Below are 25,321 nucleotides of genomic sequence, written 5' to 3'. Positions count from 1 at the left end.
TGATCAAATACGCTATTTGCATTGGTTCCTTGTGGGAAGAATGCACCCAATACATTAGTGGTCAGAATGCTGCCTTTGCAGACAGCTAAAATGCTCCTTGGTTGTATACACCAAGTGGTGTTACAGCAGGTACCATCCAATGGGAGGGCACTCAACCAGAGCTCGGGGAACCCTCGGCTTTCTTCTGAAAGAAAACCTAGTTGAGAAAGACTGCCCTAGTATGATGGCAATGGTTAAATAAAATAAGGCTTAAGATCAAGGAAAAATACTGTCTACAATATAGCAATTTCCAACCAATAGGCACTTGTAATTAAACTAATTTGTAAATCCTTGGTTATACCTAAGAACCAAAAGAAATATTTAGTATATAATTATTAGCTGCTGGATTCAGTCAAATTACCCATTGTTGGGTTGATGACAAAGAAGATAAAGGTTTTAGTAAGTAGTCATTGATTTATTAGCAAAAATTAGGATAAAAAGGCCAGTGTGTCACCTGGTAATAACAACCAATAATGTACAGTAATTGCTTGTGAACTTTTTTCTTTTATTTGCAGAAAAGTGTGCATGTTCATATATATATTCTGTACGTGTGAATAATTAGTAAATGTGTTGTATTTTGCTGCTCTTTAGAAAATGGTATAGAAGGCACCATTAGCCTCAAGTGTCATTTGCTTAGGAGGTCTAAAAGCCCCAAAATCTAAGCGCTCCAGTATTCCCATATAATGGTAACCTAGCAACAAAGACACATTCTATATGTAGTATAATGAGAAATGTCTCCACCCTCTCCCTTCTCCCATGTTTTGCTAAACCCCATCTAGGACTCTCCCAGTCGCACTTCCTTCATAATCATTGGCCATTTTGAGCATACCTGCAATTTCCTTTGTTTTTAATTTATTTGAAAATGAACACTTCCCTAAACGTTTTGTTTTCAGATGCTAAAATAGTAGAACAAGTGTTTTAAATTACTAACAAGGTAATTTAAACTATTAAATATATCACAACCATTTTAGGTCTCCAAAAAGAGATGGAGTTTATTTCCAAATTAGTAATGGGCAGAGGCATACAAATCAATCCTTTATTTACCATTTGAACTCTGTACCCTAGAACTACTGCTTTATAGTACAACATAAAGTAATTTTTCAACCTGTAGACAGTTAATGTCCAGAGATTTTGTCAGTGGTACAGTAGGATGTGTAGCAAAGCAGTGGGGGACCATAACCACAGATGGTCTCTAATGATATGGTCTCCATTGGCTTAATGAATATTTGGGTTGGAAAGGGTTTATCCCTCTGCATTTTCAAACATGAAATAGATGGCAATTTCAGAGCACCTGGTTACCAGCAAAATTTAATAACATGTACCTTTAGGTTACTGTGTACAAAAACTGAAAATGTGCAAGCCATTGCTTCCATGACAAGGTTTTATTCCTTTGAACTCAACTTACAAAACTTTTTAAAAGTTTACAACTTTTCTCCACATCAAGTGATATGTTTTCTCTTTTCCTGTTGTTTTCATGATTAAAATGTAAGTGTATCAATGTAATGTGCTGTTTCTATTTGGCTTGGGGTTTTATACTATACCACAATATAGAGTGCAAGTTAAAAGTATGCTAGAGATAAGCCTATGCTACTGCGTTGTCACAAACTTGTTATTTTTTTATATCTTCCCATGGCTAAACATGTTGCTATGCTGAAAAAAATACTAACGCCACAAAAAAATACTGTAATATTAATATTTACCATAATATTAATTTCCAGTTTAGCACAGAAACTTTTCATTTCACAATAAAATATATATATATATATATATACACACACTATATATAGTATGTTATTATTTTGCTTACGTATCATTTTGATTTGATAAAAAATACTTAGTATTAGGATAAATTTAAGCAAGTGATGTGTTTTATGCTTTTCTATACCTGTTGTGCTAACAAAAGTCCTGAATGGTCAAAGACAAAACAACCCTCCTAAAAGAAAAAGAATGTCTTATTTAGTTTAGTTATGCACAGGTTACCAACAAGCATGCAGACATTGCTGAGCTTTATCACTAGAAAGACTGCTTTCCTACAGAAAGTGAGCGACATGCACACACACACACTCTGTATATTTAAAATAAATCAAGTTAGAAATGTAAGAAATAAAGGTATACAAAAAGATCAAAACATTACAGTTTCCTTTTAAAGATGTCAGTATCCACAAAACAAATTAGTTTGAAACTGTGCAAACATACCATGCTTCATACATACTCTTTGTGGTTTCAATTGCTATAAAACTGCAGTAAAAAGATATGAAATGTTGTGAAGGGAATTGAAGGGAAATTAAGATGGGTATAATGGAGGAAGAAGCAGTGTTGCAGTTAAATGTTTAGGCACTTCACTAATGGAAACTGTCTAATCATTTAACCAAATAGTCTTTTTTTGTTGTTTCCTAAATCCAATTCTGCCTATTGTTTGTATAAAATTTGAAAGAGAAGTTAATTATTCTGGATATTGCATGTAAGGTTTTATTTTGAAAACCCTTTTTCTCTCAGATGTCATCTTTCTAAATTGGGATATTTAAAGATGAACCCCAGTTTTACATTTAGTCTTGCACTGTATAAGTTCCTCTCCTGAACTAAAATTGCTTATTCTGTTTTTACTGCACACTGTGAAAGTTGTTAGCATATTGATGAATGAGGAAGGATTAATTATGCAAGCTAAAATAAAAGCAGAATAAACGTCAGCTTTAAAAATTAGTCAAAGTCATATTTGTTAATGTTTTGAAAGTCAGACATTTTTTTCCAAACATTTTACATTCTTTTACTGCTGCTTTTTGCCTTTTCTCACTGTTTTTCTGCTACCTAAAGAACTACAAGATGAATAATAGCGTATCTGTAGGGTAATGATTCAGTTAGGCTAGTGATTAAATTCTGCCTTCTATTAAACTGATACAGCAGCCAACACACCTGCATCCCCAGAGCCTGTTTTACTGCATGTTCCTGTGGTTCATCCTATGGGTTGCAACATTACTATAAGACTAAAGGAAATTTTAAACTTAACCAGGTCAAATATCTAATCTAATTCAGGACAAGTTCTCTTTTTATCTTATTGTAAACCTTATTGAGTATCTTGTAATTCTTTCATTAGTAAGTAATTAGCACACTTTCTACATAAATATAGTACTAACACATAAAGATTACACTCTTTTTTCTACAATCCATTTTTATTTGCCAACAGATACCAAAAGCCAAAAATGTAGTACCGAAATCTAAATTGACTACAATGTAAGAAACATGTTATATAATATTTTTTAAATTTAATAAAATGTGGATAACATTTTATTCAAAATAGGAGAGCTAACGCTAAGAGCTACATAATACAACTGTGTAACGAGGGGGCATACTAACATAACTAAATACTTTTTAATTAAACTGAGAAGTACCTATAGAACAATTTGACTTTTAAAAACAACATCCTACACAATACACATTACCTGTCTAAAAATTGCCTCCTTGAATGGCCATTTAGAATGAATAACATAAAAAAAATGCCAACAGAAATTGACCTCCTTCTTCTAGAAATGTTCACTAAAGACCCTGTTCAGAGCCACACAGCTTTTGCCACAAGAACGTTCCTAGATGGCCCAAGGGCAGCCACTTGAAGGATGGAAGGCCATTTGAGAATGGTTCAGCCATAGGAATGAATGGAACCATGGTGCACATGTGCAGTAAGAGGAGGGCCCAGTACAGAACATTTTCCAAAGACTGGGTAACATTGGGAAGGTTTGTACAGTGAAATTAATTTGGCCATGGGAAACTTGTACAGCAAATAAAGGATCTGATAACTAGCATTTTTGCAAAGGCTACACAGATCCATACAGTACAATTGCTACAATGGGGTGGTGGAAAGTTAGTTATTTAGGCAGGTTGCATTTGGGGGGGGGGGGGCAAGGACTATAATAATGAAAGGACAACTGTAATAAAACTGCTATATTATTATAAAGGGACAGGCTCAACTAGTAGGAGAAGCAGGTCTGTCCTACATTCTTAGCTTGGCAAGGTAGAAAATAAGCAGTCTCAATGCAATGATGTAGTATTGTACCAGATAGTAAAGATTACTATTGTAAAAAGATCACGTAAGACAGTAAGTATTTTACCTAGAAGACTAAAGTAAAATATGTAAGTACTCTTAGTACTTATTTTAGAATTTTGACCACTTAGAATCTACTATTCAGTAGATTTTTTTCTGCTAAAGTCTGTAAAAAAAAACCACACTTCTGGTAGTGTAGTTCATCTGGTACCCCTGCAACTCCCACTGGTTCATAATTCTGAACTTTACCAGATACAGAGGTATAATGGGGATCAGCAGAAGGAACTAGTGTGTGTGGGATGGGGAACACAGAATATCTTTTCTTTTCTAGGAAATATGAATTTTGAATAGCAGATTGCTATGGAATAGACTGATGTTCTGGCAGTGTAGACAGTACGAAAAGTCTTTTTTCACAGGTAAACTTTGACATTTTCACTATTTTAAGATATAGCTTCATTGTCTTATTTGTTTTTCTGAAAGACTTGTGTGCTAAATACATAACATATTGTGTTTAGGACAGGGCTATGGCAAAGACAAACAAAAGCCCAACTATATTACTACACAAACGATTAGGAAAATTGTAATTTAACACCTATGCAAGGAAAAACTGACTTTTTTCATCATTCACCTATGCAAACCAAACTGTGGTATGGTAATTTTGGTCTAAAAGCAAACCATAATCTTTGCACAGTGATGTTGGACTAACACTGTAAATTTGATTACATGAGAGGAGAAAACAGGAATTACATCTTCAGTATGTTGCTGCTCCTTTAGTGTCCAATGGCCGCCTGAGACACTTCCTAGACCTCAAGTGCAGTGGTTATCAACCATAGAGTCTGCAGAAAGTTGAATGATTTGGTTATGCTTGCTTGATCACAGTCTACTAACTGTAAACTGTGGAAAAGTAACAGAACAGCACTGAAAAAAAGATTTACCTCCCAAAACAAAGTCCATCACATTCCACAACAGTTTTACCTAATCTAATAAAAAATGTCTGTTACCGGGAAGATAAACTAAACCCAACCCTTCCTTTACCTAACCATTAAAAACAATAATGGGGGTATCTCCACTGACAACCAATGTGCTAAAGGAAGAAAGTCTCATTAATCACCAATCTAAGGGTGGTATTTCACCTTGGTGCCAGCTGTCATTGTGTTTTTCAGGACAACAAAAAAACTGGAATGTAATGGGAAGGATTTAAGACCTCTACATTTCCCATGCCACATCTTGGGAAATTAGTGGTGTGAAACAGTTGGTTGCTGTAAATAGGCCCCTGCAGTGCGAAGAACCATTGTGCAGGGTGCTTTCAGCTGTAGCATCACCATATGGAGTGGCAACAGATGCTGAGCACTGGAAAGCAAGGTATTCCAGGGTCCAGCTATCATTACACAAATTGTTGAGTGGAGTGAACTCTTGCCTAATGGTTCCTGAATATCTCCAGCTGTGACATCAACATGAGCACCACAGCAAATGGAGGTAAGTGGCCAGTGTATATCAGGGGGACTGCTATTATCCAGCTAAGACCAGCAGGAAGCTGATATTATTGACAGCAGTTGGTATAATAGGATGAAGGGGTAAATGGGTAGGCATTTATTTTGACCACCTAAATGAAGAGTTGTTCTTCAATTCCAGATCATACCAATGAGCAAACCGCTTAAAAGTGGGGAAAATTTGCAATAAATATAGAAATTTCACAAGTGTAAAGTTTTGAAAACTGCAACAGTGAAAGATAAATTTGTTAATATCAGTGTATCAATATAGCCACCAGCATCCTCAAAGCTGCTCTGAAACGCAGACTATTCATTAGGAACAAGAACAATAAAAACTTGTCTTGGTACAATAAAACTTTTTCTATGTGTTCTTTTACCTGCTTTCTTCTTTGAGACAAGTCCTTCATACTAACAACCAGACATCATTCTGTTACAACTTGGTATTAGAAGTCTGTACTTAACTCCACATGGATGATGCATTATTCAGTAACTAATACCTAGGAAGCATTGCAGCATTGTAATGAAAGTCTGAAAAATCTTTTGATGATTGCCATAAACAGAGAATAGCACCATTTAAGGAAAGGGATTTGCTTGTGGTAATTGTGGTCATCCTCTTTAGAGCGTTTAAAGTTTGAGGCCAAAATTTTACACATGCCAAGATTGCATGAGTATTAAAATTTATGAAGGAATGGACAAAAAGGTGATTAGACCTGACACTAGACATGATCAATCTTGTGTGAAAAAAGAAAAGTTATTCTGATCTTATCTATGTAACTTTGAGGGAGCAGGAGCTATATGTATGCATGGACATATTAGGATAAGAGGAGTAATCTCATAATAGGGTAAAACACATTGGAGAGGGGATGTCCCAGACTGGACTTCAATGTTTATGAACACTAAGGTTAAAAGTACTGCCAGTCTTTGTGAATCTGTACAGGAGTACATTGACAAGCCTAATATGGGAGTTTGCATCACAGTGCCTTTCCTAACCTACATGGCAAGACTATAGGTTAATTTTAAAGTAGAACTAACACCTTAATTATCAGTATAATTTACAGTTTTCTGTCAGTGAAATCTACCCAATATCTGTAATGATTTGATTCTGCACTGCTTTCTAAATTCAGAATGAGAAGTGCAGCTCCCATTCCTGTTTACACTACACTGGGAGGAAAAATAATGCAGAGGGTAAGTTTGCCTGTAGCTATTTAAGCGAAGGGCCGCATGACAGGGTAAGAAGGGAAGGCAGGAAAAGCAGTGGTTGAGTTTAAAAAAAAAAAAAAAAAAAAAGAGAGAACGGGAAAGTTGCTATAAATTTAAAAAATAATGTAAAAAAAAAAAAAGAATAAGAAAGAATAACCTTTTGCGATTGGGGGGTTATTGGTGCAGGGAGGAGTAGTGGGCAAGATATAAAAAGGTGCACAAGGGGAACAAGCAACTCCCACCCTCCCTCTCTGTTTTTTAGAGGTTTGGGTATTTGTCATAGCAGCGGGGAAGTTTTTTACTAGGTCCATGAATGGGTTAGGGTTCGGGAAGAAAAGGAACAAGGGGGTAGGGCCTATCAGGGTATGGGCTCTTTTTCCTTAATGGTGGTCCTGTAGGACACTTGGTTGTTGTGGGGGCTAGGTGTTAAAAGGGCTTATCCGCTAATTGTCCCCGAGGCGGTGTGATAGCGGCTGGGGGCCTGGTTAGTGAGGTATTTGGTGAAAGGATTAGGATGGGAGGAATTGTTTAATGGACCTAGAAAGAAAAACAATGGCTGGTGGAATAGAAGGCTGTCATTGAAAATTTTGTTTGATGTTGTACATATGTTGATGTATATATAAAAAGTATGTTAATATATACAATGGTTAATAAAATTAGCTGCTATGGCCAATTTAATCCAACAAATGGTGTTGTCTATTTTTAATGGAAAAGTTGGGTTAGATTGCAGGGCCCTAGTCATGGCTGTGAGCATTGTTACTGCTGATTCTCAAACCTCTAGCTTGTCATTGACAGCACTGTGAGCTGTAGTGTCATGGAAGTGGATTGTGTAAGATACGAAAAAAGGAGGGTTTGACTCAGCCAGGGCAGGTGAAGAAACTTTGATTTACTATATGAGACTTGTGTTTCAAATAGTACATTTATTCAGTAATTTATAAAATTATCACACAGCAACCCTTAGGTAAACTCTATCCAAGAGTTTACCTAAGGGATGCAGCCCTAGTATAACTGTAGATCTCTATCCAAGAACACATACTACAGTTATGCTAGGGCTGCAAGAGCAATAAGACCTGATTGCTCTTGCAGTTCTACACAGTCCCAAAAAAAAACCAAATTCCCCACCCTCCCCTTTAGATTTTTATAGTGTTCGAATTCAGCGTACCCAAAAAATATCGGGCTATTCAATGGAATAGCTGAGAAATTGAACACTCAGCTATTCGACCAACACTAGTTAGATATATGGTGAGACAGACATTAGGTAACCCATATACATGATTAATTTGGAATAAGAGATAATAGCTAAAACAAAAGAAAGTGTGCAAATTTTCCATTATATAATGTAATAAGGTTTTTCATTTAGGTAGAAAAAGAAGCATAGGCCATTATCAAAATAAAAAATAATATTGTGATAAATATGTGAACGCCAGTACCACTTACTGATAAAGGTTTTAGAACAAGTTCACGCATTTATTCAATATTATAGGGAGATAGGACACTAGTCAGCATTGCTGTTCTGTTTTCAAGGAGTATGTATACCAGAGAAGAAAAATAAATACACCCAAAACAAGTTAATTAGGTCATTAATCAAATATATTTTAAGCATTTTAATCTTTACATTGCTTTTATCAGAGAGCAGAAAACAACTTTTACTTTAGTTTTTTTTTTGATTATTAGGAAAAAACTTATGATATCATTTTTAAGGTATCATTTTAAAAGGCAGGGACATAAAAGGCTGTGAAGCTAAAAACATTTGGAGCCCATTTTCACGTGTACACTGTGAAATTGTAAAGCACTGTGTTGTGAAAATCCAACACAGCAAAAAACTATCTTTCAGCGGCCACAAAATTAAAGCATTCTAAGACTACTGTAATTATGTAACACTATAAATACAAAAAACCTTGAAGACTTCATTCTGAATCTAACATTCATGCATATTTCTCTTAATTTCAATCATCCTATTTTAGAACAAGTCTCTCAAAAGCTTCTGCCCATTTTAACTTTTTTATTTACAATCATGTAACATTACACCTTACAATTAGCATGAACACCTTTGTAACCTTTAACATGGTTTATATCCTAACTAGTCTATTCAATCCAAATGTTTATGAAAGCAGTGACATCTTATGTCCAAAATCAGTAATAGGGACAGTGCAGACTATATACCATGTAACCAAGTAGAAAGATTTGCAACTTTCCATACCAGAGCTCTCAAAACACTGAGGTGCAACCCAGGTATCCAGAATTCACCCTATACCTGAACCCTGAAAATGAATGCTCCAAATCTTGCAAATATATTGCCCTTTGCATCGTAAATGCACCTTATTTGCTGCTCCTTGTATTTAAATATTTGCTTCATCTGACCACCATTCCTTACTATTAGTTAGATTTTATCTTTTCCTGTAAACTATTATTATTTTTCATTAAACTATTATTATTTTTCATATAGCACTAACATGGTACACAGCACTTTACATGTGGCCATTTTACTCTTTAAAGCTTATGACGCCATGTGCCTAACTCTGTATTATATATAATAATTTTCCTTTGCATGATGCCCTACATAGAGGAAACAATAATGCCCCTCCAAAAGTATTCATCCTTTTCCCAGGGTGGTCACGTGATGCTTAGTCATACACATTATTTAGCCTTAATTTTTAAAATACACTCTGTAATTGGCCTTTAATACTGTAGTTTTAAAAGTGTATACTGTTCCACATAACACTCCACAAAATAAACAACCAATTGCCAACCAGTGTGGCTCCTCTACTATTATTTGGACTGGTATATCTTTTGATTGCAGCGTACTATTCTGGCTTTACAAGCCGATATTAGCGTTTTTAAGTAATTATAATTGTTCTGGCATTTTAAAATACATTTATATTTCACCTTGTGGTTTGAGGTGATCCATTTGGATCAAAAACACCCATTTAATAATAAGGGTAATGTTATATCATGAAAATCTAATGATTGAGCCTACCTGCCGAGTAGTGTAGTTTTTTTACCCAGACATTGCTGAACTGCATTCATTTACCCTACTCCCTTTTTTCTGTAATCTTCTGGCCCTGGAATGCACCTGCTGGTGATGCTGAGACACCCTCCTGCTCTTCCTCTTACACACAGAAATGATAAAGTAAAGTAACTTTTTTACAGCTACCAACTAAATGTAATACTTCCCTGGAATTCTGAGTGTGAATTCACAGTATAATAAAGGACAAAAAAGGAAATGGGTAACAAAACAAAACACAGGATTTAGGAAATACACTTTACATTGCTTTTATATTTTATTATCTTTAACTTTTATTTATGGACCTTTGTGTCTTAACTCTTATACAAAAGTCTAATTAAAAGAACCTGAGTCAACATTCTCTTGGTTTACTATAGCATTTTTATTTTAGTATTTTCTTTTGTTTGCCTTTAACTACCAAAACATCCAGTGTTTTTGAAATAGCAGAGCCCAAAACAAAAAAGTGGGAAATAGGCAGTTACATATAAATTAAAATGAAGAATGAATGCTGAAAATGTTACCAGTACCATACAAGTTAACCTATGCTATATTTTTTAACAAATGTCTTATTTTATCTCTATATAGGACTTTATTACAAGCTTTCATGTTTCAAAAAGGGCCTCTTCAATTGACAGATTATTTTTGAGGCTTGGAAGCATGTAATGATTTCTGTTTTGGTTAGCTATTACAGTTATCACTTACTTGTTTGTTAATCTATAAATATAATAGGCTCCTCAATGTTCTTTGAGTTACACAGAATCACTATTTTTTTGGATACAAATAAATGGTGCCAACAAAAGATCGTGCATATTTTTATTTTCTGGATTTGGGATTTAAAAATCATGGGCAAATAAGCAAAATCTGAAGAAGCATTCATGAATTCAAATGGTAGTAAACACTATCAATTAGAATCTAACTTTAAATGTCATAGCTTCAGTAATATAGATTCTGATTGAATTTTGAATGTTTTTTTTTTTGTTTTATTAATTGATTCCCAAAGTGCTTGAATCTGAATTGTTTAAATATTATCTGTGGGCACAAATAAGTACATTAACATCTATAATTTCCTTATGATGGTACACTGAACATTAGGGGTTCTAAATGAGAGCATTCCTTTAAGAAAAAAAATAATACCGGCCTTGCTAAACATCTTTTAAAAATGTTAGCTGTTATGCTCATCCTGTGGCTGCATTTAGTTTGGGAGATTTGACTTTAGTCTGACTTCACTTGCAGTGAACTTTTTCTGTGCAAGTCTAGTGACTCAACGGAAGCAAGAACAATAGCAAAGCAGTAAGACTACTACATTTTCAGGAGATAAGCAATGTCATAATAATATCATAACAGATTTCCTCAAAAGACCTCTGTACTGTGCATAAAGTTTCAAAGTATTGGTGATACTGCTTATATCTAAGAAGCACTTTGTGTGGCCCCAAATCTGATTCTACAGCTCTAACACAAGATTTATTTTCTTTACAGTGTTGTTTAATAAAAAATAAAAAATCACTGATTTATTTTCCTTTGTACACATGACCAGATGTAGTTTATGGATTCACATTACATTTTTGAAAAAATCAGGATGGTTCAAAATCCTCCACTTACTCCATAACACTACGACTAGAAATTATTTGAGATTTGTTTAAATTGTGGGAAGAGAATCAAACAAACACATGTAGTATGTGACAGCCACTGCTTTATGGGCCTATCTCATGCTATAGCTGGTGCATTTCCATTTCTTGTGAAGTATGCTGGAATAGTAGACTACATAGTAGACTACATTTATAGTGTCTGCATAGTAGACTACATATAGAGTGTCTGTGGTCTTCCAGGATCAATCAGTCAAAGACTTTTTACTGCAGTTCTTGGTAGACACTGGAAGGACACACTACAAATTTAGCAAAATCCCCAAGAGGGAGTGTAAATGAAGTGCTTTTTCCCTTTACAAACTCGATGGGATTTCTTTAGCAAACCACCTTTAAGCAAACTGTTTTTGCTTTCAATAATCAGAATTCATTTATAAGGATCGCTAGAAAATCGCTCAACATAGCATGGCAGGTCAAAGTCAAATTTAAGATTATTAGATAACCTAAATTTAGCTACCCATGTTTCAAGATAGTATTACTCTAGAGGTTTAAATACTTTACCTATGACACTTTTTTCAAAAAAACTTTAAAATTGAATAAACTGTGACTTACAAAAGATGACAATTTCATGACATTTAAAATCATTTATGAACATATTTGGAAAGTTTGGGTTCATAAGGATATTTTTACAATAGTAAATTTAATCTTATCTTGACCATGCAGAAATATCTAATAGGTACATACAACGTGTACCAGATACTCTGCATACACTATTATGTCTAACAACTAGTACGCTTTATAAGTTAGGCCAGCACACAAATGTTACATATTAGTTGCTGTAGATTACTTTTCTTAAGAAATAGCCAATGAGGACAAGAAATTCTTCTCTTGTAAGTCCACAAGCTAAACTCCAATCAGAAAGGAAGTGTTGTTTTTTTAATATTTTCTGCTGTAGCTATGGTACTTGTAGAAGGTAGTGGTAATGAGTTTATGTCATGATTTCTTCCGTGGGTGGAAAAAACTGAGCACCACCCTCCCATGACCCACCCATAGACATAGTTGCTTTCAGTTGTAGAGTGCTATCCCTCATAGTAACACATTGTCTTCAAATGAAATGTAAGTATACAATTCAATTACATGAAAAATGTTTTTAAATATCATATACTCTAACATTTGCCATTGATTTGCATCATAAATGATGTGATGTGCACTTAGGTAATGATTCTCCCTAGGGGCTCAGGCAGAATGCAGTTATCTTAAGGACATGGTGATGAAAACAAAAAAACTTAAAAAGTAAGACTTTTATTTGGAAGAACAGTGTATTTATGGGAATGAAAAGGGGGAGCTAAGTGTACTAAGTGGGCTAGATGCTGGAGTTTAGCTTAAGGGGTGGCTAAAAAGTATTGTCTGTAGATCAAGTGGTATGCCCGCTGAGTATATTGAGACCTATAGCTAGGAAAATAATCTTCGCAATGTAAATTACTGACCTGTTTTTTTGTGATGAAAAGGTACAAAAACAAATATGGCAATTACCTAATCAATACTGACATTTCAACAACATTGATACCTGTTAAATAAGATTGTTAAATATGGAACAGATACAGCCATAATAGAAATGAATATTTAACACTGTTAAAGCATTTATATAGAAAAAAATATCAATTTAAAGGCACTTCACATACAAAAACATCAGCACATACCATGCCTCTTTGTTTTTCTGTTGTTCTTCTCTAGCTTTTCCTCTTTTTGTATGCAAGTCCGTCTGCTTTTGTCTGGTTTCTTCCTGCGAAGCCTTGCAGTGGCCGTAAGATTACAGAAGCAGCAGCCAGCCCAGTTCCATGTTCTGCAGCTGACATGAAGGTAGGGAGTGGGCAATGTTCACAGAGTGCTGCTGACCTCCCATAACTTGTTAGCCCACCACCCCAGATAACACAATTACCAGATACACAACAACATCAATCACAACAACCCACTTTCCGCTCCCAACATATATATATGGTGAGATGGCAAACACCTAGGAATCCGACAGGCATAACAGGTGACATTACAAACACTAAATGATTTTAAATGTTGCATCCTTGCCTTCAGCATTTCTAAACATGGCTTATCACTATTTCTATTCATCCAAGATTATAGTTAGGAAATCCTAAAGCTGGTTCTGTAATTGTGATTAAGTAAAATAATCTGTCAATACCTGTCTTGACCCCCACGTTCAGAAACTCATTGCAAATGTAATGTCTTAAATATACAATCATTTGAAACATTTATTTCTATTTTATTGTAGAAATATTTCTATTACAGGCATTCTGTAATACAGGATATGCCCCTGACTAAAGCTGAAAACCTCAGCTTCAGTGTATTGGGTTTATTTACCAAACAATGATAGACTGTTGACATAGAAAATGTAATTATTTTTACCTTAGCTTAGTAAAAAAGTAAGGCTCTGCTGACTATTTAAAACTATCTACTTTTATGCAGGGAAAAATCATATTTTGTTAAATTTACTTCTACTTGGGCTGTATGTTTTTTATTTTTTTGTGCAAAAGTGATTTTTTACTAAAAGCTGGTCTTTGCTAAGTGAACAGCATAAACTGTTTAAAAAAACAAATCCTATGTTTCTCCTCCCCTACATCAATTTATCGTTTTTGACACTCAGGTCAGTACAGTCATCAGGAAAGAGAGAAGCATATGGCTAGCTTCATTATTAGGTATTTTACTTGTCTGAATTAACTTTTTTTAAACATAGGTATATATGTATAGCTGCTCTTTTTATACAAAGAACACAATGGTACAAATTATTATTAATATTATTATTTTACTTTGCATCTTAATCAATTGATAGCTTCTGAAAGACTATATAAATCATTCCCTGTCATCCACCAATCAATAGCTATTTGAATATGTCATTTATGGTGTCACCACAACCCCAGTGCTATTTACAATCACAGCTGTTTATCAAGCTGTTAAGCACCATAAGACTGTATTCTTTGGGTTAGCATGTTGTTATTGGTTAAAATATGCAATTACACTGAAATGCCTCCACTAATGCTCCTAGGGTAGCAATTACAGTGTCACTTGGCAAATGCACAAATCAAATTTCCATGGCTTAGATAATATGTGTGATTAGCAAAGGTTTGGAAAGTCTGGTCCATTCATACTCTTAACTTTTAGCTCAACTTTTAGGTGGCAAAACATTGCCATTATAAACTGAGTTTGAACAAATACAATACCTCTAATAAAATGTGCAAAATAAAATCAAAACTGATCACTAAAAAAATTCATTTTGGTTTGAAGTCCTGGGAAGCATAATACATTTATGGCTGGTTTGGGAAAGCAACTGAAGTACATTTTCGATCAGGTTTAATGCAGTAGAAGAATGGAAAGCCCACACACTGCTCTAAAATCCAAATACTTAGAAACTGTGAGACAAGCATAATATGCAGAAACTTATGTGACACATTTTACTCTAACCAACATGAAACACTTAGTATCTTTATGGTTTTACCACAGTTTTACTGCAGGGGTGTCAAGCTCAAATACACAGAGGGACAAAGTTAAAAACGTAGACCAAGCGCGGGTAAAACTTTAAATTTATTGAAAGAATTGAGGAAGTTTTTCCTTCTCATTAGATATAAAACATTTTCATATATATAGGTTTTTCTTCACATTCAATCTGGAACAAGCCTGTATTAGAGAAAGAGGCCTAAGAATTTTTTATTTAAGAAAAAATCTTATGCCTCTTTCTCTATTTGTAGCCTTCTGAGTTACATTACAATGGTAACTTTTTGCACAGGCTTACAAAATTTAACAACCATTTTTGTCAATGAAAAACTGCATATTACTGCATGCTCTTCTCATGTGTTCTTGTTTCTTTTTATTGAGATTAATTGTTTTACTTTGCCAGAGAATGCAATGTGAAACTAAATTAATTGTTGCATTCATTTGGTTTTACATTGCATTCTCTGGCACAGTAAAACAATAATATAGCAATAGCTCTACGATAATTCCTGATAATAATCCTGATAACTCCTAATTATTGAGTTTATCTTTTAGTATAAACCCTGCGAATCCACGCATAGGCTGCTGTTCAATAGACTCGAGTGATGCCGCTACTACTATTCACTTGCGTCTATAAAATGCAGAGCCACGCATAGGCCGCTGGTCTATACACGCAAGTGATGGTGATGGTGTCTGTAGTTACTACGGATTGCAGGACGTGCCAGGCCAAAAAAAGGACGTGCCAGGCCAGAGTTTGACAACCTTGATCTACTGCATCAGAGTTGGTGAAGGTTCTTCTGCCCTGTAACTTCTCAAGTGATTTTCTGAAAGCTGTGACCAAAGATGTCTAGAATACCTGTTTTTAGCACATTTAGCATTTCTTATTAGGCTGTATGGTATAATATTCAAAAATCTATTTTTCTATGATTTGTACAGATGCATGAACGGTCACCCACCATATGCTTTAATGTACACAATTAAAAGTCCTTTAGTTTTATAACACACAAATATCTATCTGTATATAGTTGGATATAGAAATAGGTTTGCTATTTAAAGGGACTTCAACAAATATGAAAAATGTAATATATTATATCTATTTAGGAGCTTAAATACTGCAACTTGAACCATCCACTGCAATCTCCCCCAATCTGTATTAAATTATCAATTTAATTATCCCCATTACACATCTGACCACATTTCCAAATGTAGAGCTCCAAAGCAAGCCCAAAGAAGCAGAAATATAAATGAACCACAGTCAAATACATGCAGGGTATAACGAGATAACAGTCTAAACTCTTTGTGTAATACATGAAGAAGTAATGATAAGGGGGATTGGGCTATGACCTGTGCATGCGTTGTGACGCTAATGTGTGATCCATCATTGTGTGATGGAAAGTTAGGCCAAACACAGTCTGTACATGGGTGGACATGTTTTATTGCACTGAGGCACTATTTCGCATTGAGCATGCAATTCTATGGAGCATGTTGAGTAAATGATTTGAGGTTCTGGTCTAGAAAGATTTCAAAAAGAAAAAAATGAAAATAAAATATAGAACTTGTACAGATAAGAAAAAAGATCCAACCTAATGCACAATTTTGTATTGAATGCCTTATTTTGTATATTTTTAGCCACCCACATCACCACTGTAAAACACTGGAAATTTTCTACCATCACTCTTGATTACATCAAACACAAGGTGAACTGAATTATGGTAAATTGTTCCTATTGTTCATTAACACATCTTTATAAAATGTGTGAAATGTATACTTATTTAAATCTTTTCCAACTCGTATATAATGCCCCTTCTTCAATTCTCTCCAGCTCCATCCTTTTTGATATTATCTGGTATGGCAATCGCCCCTGTTTGAATTGTAAACTATAGTTCTATTCTAAGCTCTCAGGGGAACTGGAGGTTCTTGATTTCTATCTCCACTATGTCGCATTTCACCTTTTGAGGTTGGTGGATTGGTGGAGATACTCAAATTACAAGCAATGGATGTCTGTTGAACAATCATTCAGCCATATTGTATTGTTTACTCTACCTTGGCTGTTGAAATTTAAGGATAAGGATCTTGCCTGACATCCTATTAGTAGGTACTTTATTGGCACTTCTATCTCTCCCAGTCCCTTACCAATGTACCTGACTTTTGAGAACCCTTTGTTTTTGTTGATCAGAGATCCGATCTTATCTCTGGCAATAGTCCTTTAACACTGGACCTTCGGAGATCCCTTCAATTATCACATTTTCTCCACTCTCTTCCACCAGCTCAGAGTTTTGGAGACCTTTCAGGAGTGCACATTTATTTTTATGACACCTGGTTTGCATGGAAACATTTCTTGGAATCACTGGATTATAAACTTTACTTTGATCCCAAATGGTTTGAGTTCTCCTCTCAGATAAATGGCTGGAGCATTGGGTTCACATGGGTTTGTTTTGACCTTTATATTGGAAAGTTTTTCATTAGACCTGTTTGGACTGGATTCGTATACTTTTCCCTACCCTTTTGCTGTCAAAGATCATCACACTAGTAATGACAAATCATAGGCTAATAACCCAGAGTATGTTATTTTCAACCTGACAGTTGTAGAAACAACTATAATGAAAAAAATATCATTTCATATTTACACTTATATTATCCATGGAAAAACTAGTTATGTGTATCACTTAAGAAGAATCTGAATCTAAATAATTTTCTATGCCCACCTACTTGATATTCTTGAACTGTCTCACTTCCTAGGGAATCGACATTAGCAATTAATATAACACTGATGAGCCTTAAAATTGCAGATACAGTTAAAAATAGGATTAAAGTGTTATGTTTTCACAAGACATGTTGGTAAATTTTAAGGCCATGAATATCAGATTATACATGCATTTGCCTTCTAATCACATACAGGTTAAAAAAGCAGATAAGCTGTCTATATTTACCAACACATTCACCTTTAAAACATTTGCTACTCATAGTCACTGCAATCTGAATGCAAATACATTCTACATGGAGGCACGTGCCCAAGTCTACTTTTGCTGCAAGTTAGACACATGTGCACTTTCATTCCATGCTGGAATGTAGGTAAAATTCATGTCCCACAACCAGTTTAATTTACCTTTTACTATGTTGAGGGGCAAAATTAGTGGCTCACAGATGCTTCCATACTGCCATAGTTAGGTTCTGCTATTTTGTACCTAGGTTCTGGTTATAAGTCAGCACTGGTAACTTAGTTGGGTTGCCTTGGCTATAAAAGTTGATAAAAGATTAATAAACAAAAAAATAGTACTAGCCAGCACTGCACAGCAGTCGTTTTGAGAGAGGAGCTTTATTAGAAATTCTAAGAAAAACAAGCTATAATATGAAATCGGGATTGAATGGATTTCCAAAACTGCAAGAAAGGAAAATTAATAAGAACAATAAATCTCCTTGGGTTAAGACAGTATTGATCCACCCGCTAATATTCAGTTATTGGCTAAGGGAGCCTATTGTATATGCCATAATATGGTCAGCCCAGAAGTGCAACAACAACAGCAACTAGCAGGACATATTATGTTGAAGCCAACTAATGTTTGCATGTAACCAAAATCTACATACACAAGTTCTCCTTTCTAAATTATATAACAGATTGTTAAGGAATATACTAAGTGATTTTTTTTTCTTTTACACAACTTAAAGTAAACTCACAAAGAGCCAGCTACAGAGTAGGTGTCACCTCGCTGAGGAGGGAATGTTGTTGCATCATACAGTAAGGAAAAACTATGACTTTGCCTATTAAGGGCTAAGTGACAGCATGTTTCCAAAGCCCTGCACACCCCAGTTATACTGACATTACCAGCAATCCATACCTGATGGTTATGGAAGCTACAGGGAATGGCAATTTCCACACCATCATGTGACAGTGCTTGGGCCTAACTCTTGGATACTAAATCCACGTAATGTAATGAGAAAGTATGGGGAGCCCTCCAAGGGCTAGGTTTTCTATCCAAAAGATGAAAGGCTGGATTTCTTGTAAAGTGAGCATGACTCAGTGAAGAATGTTTTTGATAAACAGGGTCACTTTGTCCTAAATGTATTTATAACCAAAACTTTTTTATTTAATTTTGTACAGAGCTGGGACAAATTAGAACCCATGTTATGTTTTACTGCTGCGTTTAGTCCCACTGGGTTGATTTTCCTACTATATCTATCCTGGTTACCACTTACACTGGAATAGAAATTGATGGAAATACCACACTTTTTTAACAGCACAAGCAGTGAAGACAATCTTCCAACAAGGACAGGTATTTCAATGACGCCAGTCTAAAAGGGGTATTAGGCTTGAGTCTCCATGGCCGGAAGTTAGGGACAATAGGACACAAATAGGAAAAAAGTCTGCAGGGCTACATGACCCAGTGTGCCCAAGCTCACATTCAGCACTCTTGAAAGCATTGGGGTTGCCTAATCTTCAACCTTCCAGAAAACCTATTCCATTTTCATAATAAACCAGTATTCACTCCTCAATCTCCTGGCTCACTTTGCATTATCACTCACCTCTTCTCCCAGGTGTCCAGTCCATTCAGATGTCTGTAACTAACAAACGCATGTTAGGAAGATGTATCAACCTTTCTTGTTTGTGACCACCACTATGTAGTTGTTTAACAGTTCACCTTATTCTTTCAGCCAGTAAAGTTCCCAAACACAGTACTCACAGGTTCTCTACTTTGATCAGTGCATCAGAAAGATATTGGGGGAACTTACTCCGCTGAACGCAATAAATGTTTTACTGCAACTCATGACAAGAAAAACTAATTTTCAAGCTGGGTAAAACAAGTACTCTTAACTGTAACATGGATGTGCAGCAATAACTTGGCAGCTTTCACAGACTTTAACAGCAATATGGAAAACCCATTTTCAGAACTTGGCAGTTAAGTGTATTCTCACTTGCTCAGCAGTACTTGATCTCAAAAGGAAACTTATTATACAGTAACCACTCGCTCCCTCTGTCTCTGAAAAATCTATGCTGGCCCTGGGAGAACATCCAGCAGTGCCATGTTCCCCTAGGACAAGAAAACACCATCATTATCTTTCTTTCACAGGATAGGCTTGGATTCCTTTGATGTTATTTCTTCCTCTGCAGCAGCACATTGGACCTTTCGTCCCACTGCCCTGCCCTTTCCCTAATTGGAAGATAATTTGTCTCTAAGCAGAGACAGTAGCTATACAACTCTAGAGAAGAACAAGAAAATCCCCAAATACCCCTACGCTGACAGGACCCAGGTGACTGTGTACACAGGGAATGATAGGTTTCTGGAAGAAGACATCAGGGGTGTATCTAGATATTTATCAATATTTCACATCACTGAAAACTGACCTGGAGGGGCTCAGCACTGCAAATTTTCTGGTGTATTGAAAGAGAAATAGTGAACATGAGACTTACAAATCATTTCTATGGAAAACAAACAGAACATAGTTTTCTATTAAAAGAAACTCATTCTTGTTTTATCTATTGATTACCATGATAAACTGCGTGGTATTAATTGACCACCTTGGAAAAGTTCATCAATGATGTATGTACGGTACTATATCTTTGAAAGATGTACTATATACATCAAATGGTGAGTGCAATCAAGTAGTATTTAAAAAATGTTTTAGAATGCAACCATCGTACTTCAAATACACAACATCTATTGGAAATCTGCCTGTAATGCAGTGCACGGTAGGAGGGCAAGTGAGGGATACAGCATCATGTACACTTGTACTGACAAGTCTGGATCACAAAAGTTGCTGAACAAATACAGTACATATAAGTTTCTATTTGTGCATAACTGCTGTAATAAAAAAAAAAAATAATGAGAAAAATGGTAAATCTTTCAGTACAATATAAACTTTTATCAATGAAAAAAAATAATTGTGATTTGTTTCTTGCAAACTACTGGTATTAGCCACCCAGAATAATAAAATAATATTATTCTGCAAAAAACATATTTCCTGTTTTCTGATATCAAGAGATTCCAAACAACTTTGAAGATCTACACTTGTTCCCCTCCCACTTTTTATCTGTGCTTTCATGGCTGTTTTTACTGCGTCATGCCAGGAATAGGAATTTTGTATTGTTTACATTTATCTTGCCTATGCCTCTACAGTAACTGCAGACTATAAGTGTTCATAAAATAGACATCTCTTGGATGCATCTGCCTGATTTAGTCTTAGGGTTAGCCTATCAAAAGGTTTATGCACTTATCCAAGGCTCTGCAAAAAGCACATATTCTGCTCTACTGTAATAATAAATCATCCTTATAACACATCAAGGTACAATAGCCTTCAGTCTGATGTTTTCCATTTTTCCAGCCTACAAAGGAGTAAAGGGTATTATTATAGTGGAGATATTGGGGCTGATTTTCTAAAGAAGTCATTTTAAACCAGGACTGGGTCCATTTGTTTGCCTATACATGTCCTGATGTTCCGGTTGAGGCCATTACCTAAACCAGAAGATAGGTGAAATTATTAAGGACAAACTTCTAGTGGTTTGATGTGGTTTTGGGAGTTAGGGGATCACTTAAGGAGCCAAATGTTTCAAAATGGAATGAGATCACTAAATGTCTCAGGAATGTTGTATTATTTATGAAAGGAGGAAACGAAAATAGTGGTAGGGAAGGAACCACTTTATGGGGTTTGGACCGACAAGATGGGATTCATTTAAAGCAGACCTAGACTCAACTTTTCTACTTAACATAAAAGGGTAGACAATCCTTATATATGAAGTAAAAATGTAATTTTTTTTGTGCCACGGCAATCAAGACTGAATGGGAGCGCATGAGCTTTGCCTTCCGGGATTCTTATGTCACACATCTCGGGAGGCTCTTGGCTGCTCCTTCCACGCCTGACATTGGCAGAAGGGGCATTTTTATTCCACTAAGGGGAAAAAGATGCCGATCTCACCAATGCGCAGGGTACATCATCCGGTCAAGCAACTTTTTGAATAATTAAAAATATGAGTGCCAACCCTTGTGTATGCAGTACAGTACATGGGTATATCTTTTTCTAATTGGCTCATGGTACCACATTTGGAAAGCACACCATAAGAGCTGTCTTTCCAACAAAAAAAAAAATTAGGCAAAGCTCATGGCACATGTTTAGAGGCCCAATAGCTTGCTGAAGACCCCTAGGATCCTATTTCTAAAAAGATATTTAGGTCACATATGAAAGGCAGAAAGCTTTGGTAGAGTCTTCATAAAACTAATTTAAATTAGTTATGTCTCAATCCAGAGGCCTTAGAGAGGTCTTCCAGAAACATTACTAAGGTCTCACTACAAAGACAGGGGGCTTTTTAAAAAATTAAAGCCTTATCTTTCGGATTTAACTTTATTCATTTAGAGTGGTGGTAGGCAGGTGGAGAACAAGATGGTGGTGGATTTGAAGTAGTAGGGTAAGTAAAACCCTAAAACTGCTGGGCAACCCAGCACCAGTAATTTAGTAATCAGAATGATTGAAAAATGCAGATATGCTGAAGTGAGAGAGGTAGCAGTATCACTGCCACCTAGAGGTCAAAAAACATGCTCCTAATTTAGTTCCATCATTGACAAAGGCTCAGAAGCATGCTGCAGGATGGGTATCACCATGATTATGAAATATCAGTCAAGCTTGCACTCTGTAAAGCACTACTAAAGCTTGGTTGTGATGGAGCTAACTGGAGGGCCAATTCCACTGATCCCCTACCACCCATTTCCTTTCACTCTACCCACATAGTCTTAATTGTTCAATAGGTAATTAAATATAGGTTCCAACAGTTGTGTGCTTATTTTTTATTCTTTTGTAATAGTGGCACAAAGTAGCTATGACAAATAAGTAACACAATTTAGAAATAGCAGTCGCCTTTTTAGAATTGTACAAACTGGTGTTATTGCAAATCTTGAAATAGGAACTTGCAAAAAAATAATGCAAATTTTTGGAGGAATTCACAAGTGACAGACAGTTCGAACAACATGTCACCTAGGTAAAACTCCCATTTATACAACTATACAAACTTATGGGTCTATTTATATATCAGTGAGTATTCACCAAACATTCTCTGGTTAAGAATCTTCTAGGTCCATGTGTTTTTCATGGCAGTGACTGATTCCCCACCAGATTTGTTTTGGTGAAAGTCAGATTCACTGCATTATAAATATCAGACACTGACTAGATAAAAAATTGGCAACTATGGAAACTTTTTTTCTGAAATAATGGAAAAACAAAAAGTGTAATTCATTTTTTTTCTTGAAGTTTACACTGGCAACAAAAATAGCTTTTAACATTATATTACCTAGATAAAACTCCCCATCTAGAACTGTTCAAATTTGATACTGCAAATATGAGCACACACAAATCGGTATGTAATATGTTTTGAAGGTTTCATTATTATTTATTCAATTAATTTTCAAGAAACATCACCTAGATAAAACTCCTTCTGTACAACTATATAAACTTTCGTTCTCCAAAAACTACCACTTGAGTGGTGACAGAAATTTTACAATACATCACCTAGATAAAACTTCTGTATACAAGCATAAAAACTTTCTTACTGATGAAACAAGAATGTGCAGGATGTAATGCAAATTTCTGAAGGGGTTCAGAATGGTAACAAAATTTTCTAATTATAGCGTTCCACCTAGACAAAATTCTCACTGTACAACTGTACAAACATTGTTATTTCAAATTTACAAACAAGCAGATTGAACAGTGTGAGATTTTTGTTTTACAACACACCAAATCAGGAAACACCTTTTCCAATACAAAGAGTTTACAAAGAGTTTACACAATTGTAAAAGTGAGTGTGGTAACAGATCGGTCCCTATCCCAATGGCCACTCCTCTGAGAAATACAAGAAATGTGAAGTATTTTTCACGGCAAACTATCTAGGAGATCTAGTATTTACCTGAGGATTCTAAGCTTACAGCCTGCATTTCTCCAGTAAAATACGGCTCCCAATTTCCACGGTGATCTTTCTTTCACCCACCTAGTCCTAACACAGGGGTGTTAAACTCAAATACAAAGGGGGCCAAAATTAAAAACTTAGACAAAGTTGAAGGCCAAACTTGAAACAGAAATAGCACCGCTACTGAAATTCCCTGTGTCTATAAAACAGTCCAATGCAGGGCCACGCATAGGCCGCTGGTCTATAGAGGTGTGTGATGCCGGGAATTGTAGTAGCGGCGCTATTTCAATGCAGCGGCGGGCCAGCTGCAATTCATTTTAAGGATTCCTTTGGGGGGCCAAAATAAAGGATGTTGCGGGCCAGATTTGGCCACCAGAGTTTGACACCCCTGTGCTAACACAATTTCCAGCGCCAAGAACAGCAAAAAAAAAAAAAACATATACTTATACTTATAATTTATATTAGTATTTGTGCCTAACACCCAGTGTTTGCGCAGAGCCCTGTCCAGCAGTAGAACAGTTCACACAGAAATATTGCCCAGGGTTATAGTCTGGGAGGGCACATATACAATGTGATACAATGTGGCACATATACAATGTGATACATCCTGCAATAAATAGGATTTCCATAGTTTCCTGCCTGCTCCTCCCCTATCACTAATGTACTAGAGGAATTTAGGGAAGACTACATTGAAAGCTTTTGAGAGTTTTGGTCAAACATTGGCAATATTTGGATCTAGCCTAAACTCAAACTGCAACAGCAGTTGTTAGCCAATCACACAACCCTGATAAAGACTGCAAGCATCAATACTATCACGTACTGCATGGGCAGAGTCCACCATTGTCCCTCTCAGTACACCGATCAGTAACAATGATGTACAGAACATGTAGACAACATGTGGCCGAAAGAAATGTAAAGAACTACGCTCCAAAAGGTGAAAACAGGGGTCTAAAGTTTGCATACTTTACCAAAAAATCTAAGAAAATTCCCTTTGCATACTTTTTAAACCCTCACTGCAATATTTAGTTTTACATTTAGGTCCCCCCAAAACAAAGTAATAAGTGTTTCATTTGGTGATCCTTGGGATCACATTTCTGATAAGCTCCTCACTCGATTTAGAGGTGGGCACTTGTTACAGCAACAAAAGACCACAATGCCCTATGTAAAAGGCCTAGGTGTTTCTAGGCAAAATACTGGGTTCATCTCATAAAGAATGCAATGTCTTAGCCCATAGTTTTGTATGAGGAGTAAGAGTGGTTACAAAGACATTGGGATATCCCCAGGGTCAAAGTCAAGAAAATTTGGGTTTGGATTGGGAGTGTTGTCACCCTGTATACACCTTCATCCTGTCATTTACAATCCTTATTTAATGTACAGTGCTGCATAATATGTTGGCGCTAAAAAAATCCTGTTTAATAATATTAATAATAATATTAATAATAATAAATATAATACTTTTGTGTGAAAGCTTGCTGGTACACAATATATGCCAGCAGTATGTGTGTATATCAGGGCCTCAGTATACCCAAGTGCCTGCTGTGTACTCTGGGCAGGGTGTGCTGTGGGCAGGAATTGCTGTGGGCAGGGTGTGCT

At 35.8% G+C, this 25,321-nt stretch overlaps 1 protein-coding gene across 1 annotated transcript in view; it reads right to left on the bottom strand.

Annotated features, from left to right (window-relative positions):
- NALCN (sodium leak channel, non-selective) overlaps nucleotides 1–25,321 on the bottom strand; it is a 217,002-nt gene that overhangs the window by 190,318 nt on the left and 1,363 nt on the right. The window contains exon 2 of the mRNA XM_072400953.1: nucleotides 13,047–13,195. Coding sequence (XP_072257054.1) covers nucleotides 13,047–13,049 — 3 coding nt within the window. The 5' untranslated portion in view covers nucleotides 13,050–13,195. The remainder of the gene's footprint in view (nucleotides 1–13,046; nucleotides 13,196–25,321) is intronic.

This window comes from Pyxicephalus adspersus, chromosome 1 (assembly GCF_032062135.1).
Source record: "Pyxicephalus adspersus chromosome 1, UCB_Pads_2.0, whole genome shotgun sequence".
Classification (NCBI taxonomy): domain Eukaryota; kingdom Metazoa; phylum Chordata; class Amphibia; order Anura; family Pyxicephalidae; genus Pyxicephalus; species Pyxicephalus adspersus.
Note: the sequence above shows the minus strand (reverse complement) of the source record. Positions and strands in the feature narration are given on the sequence as shown.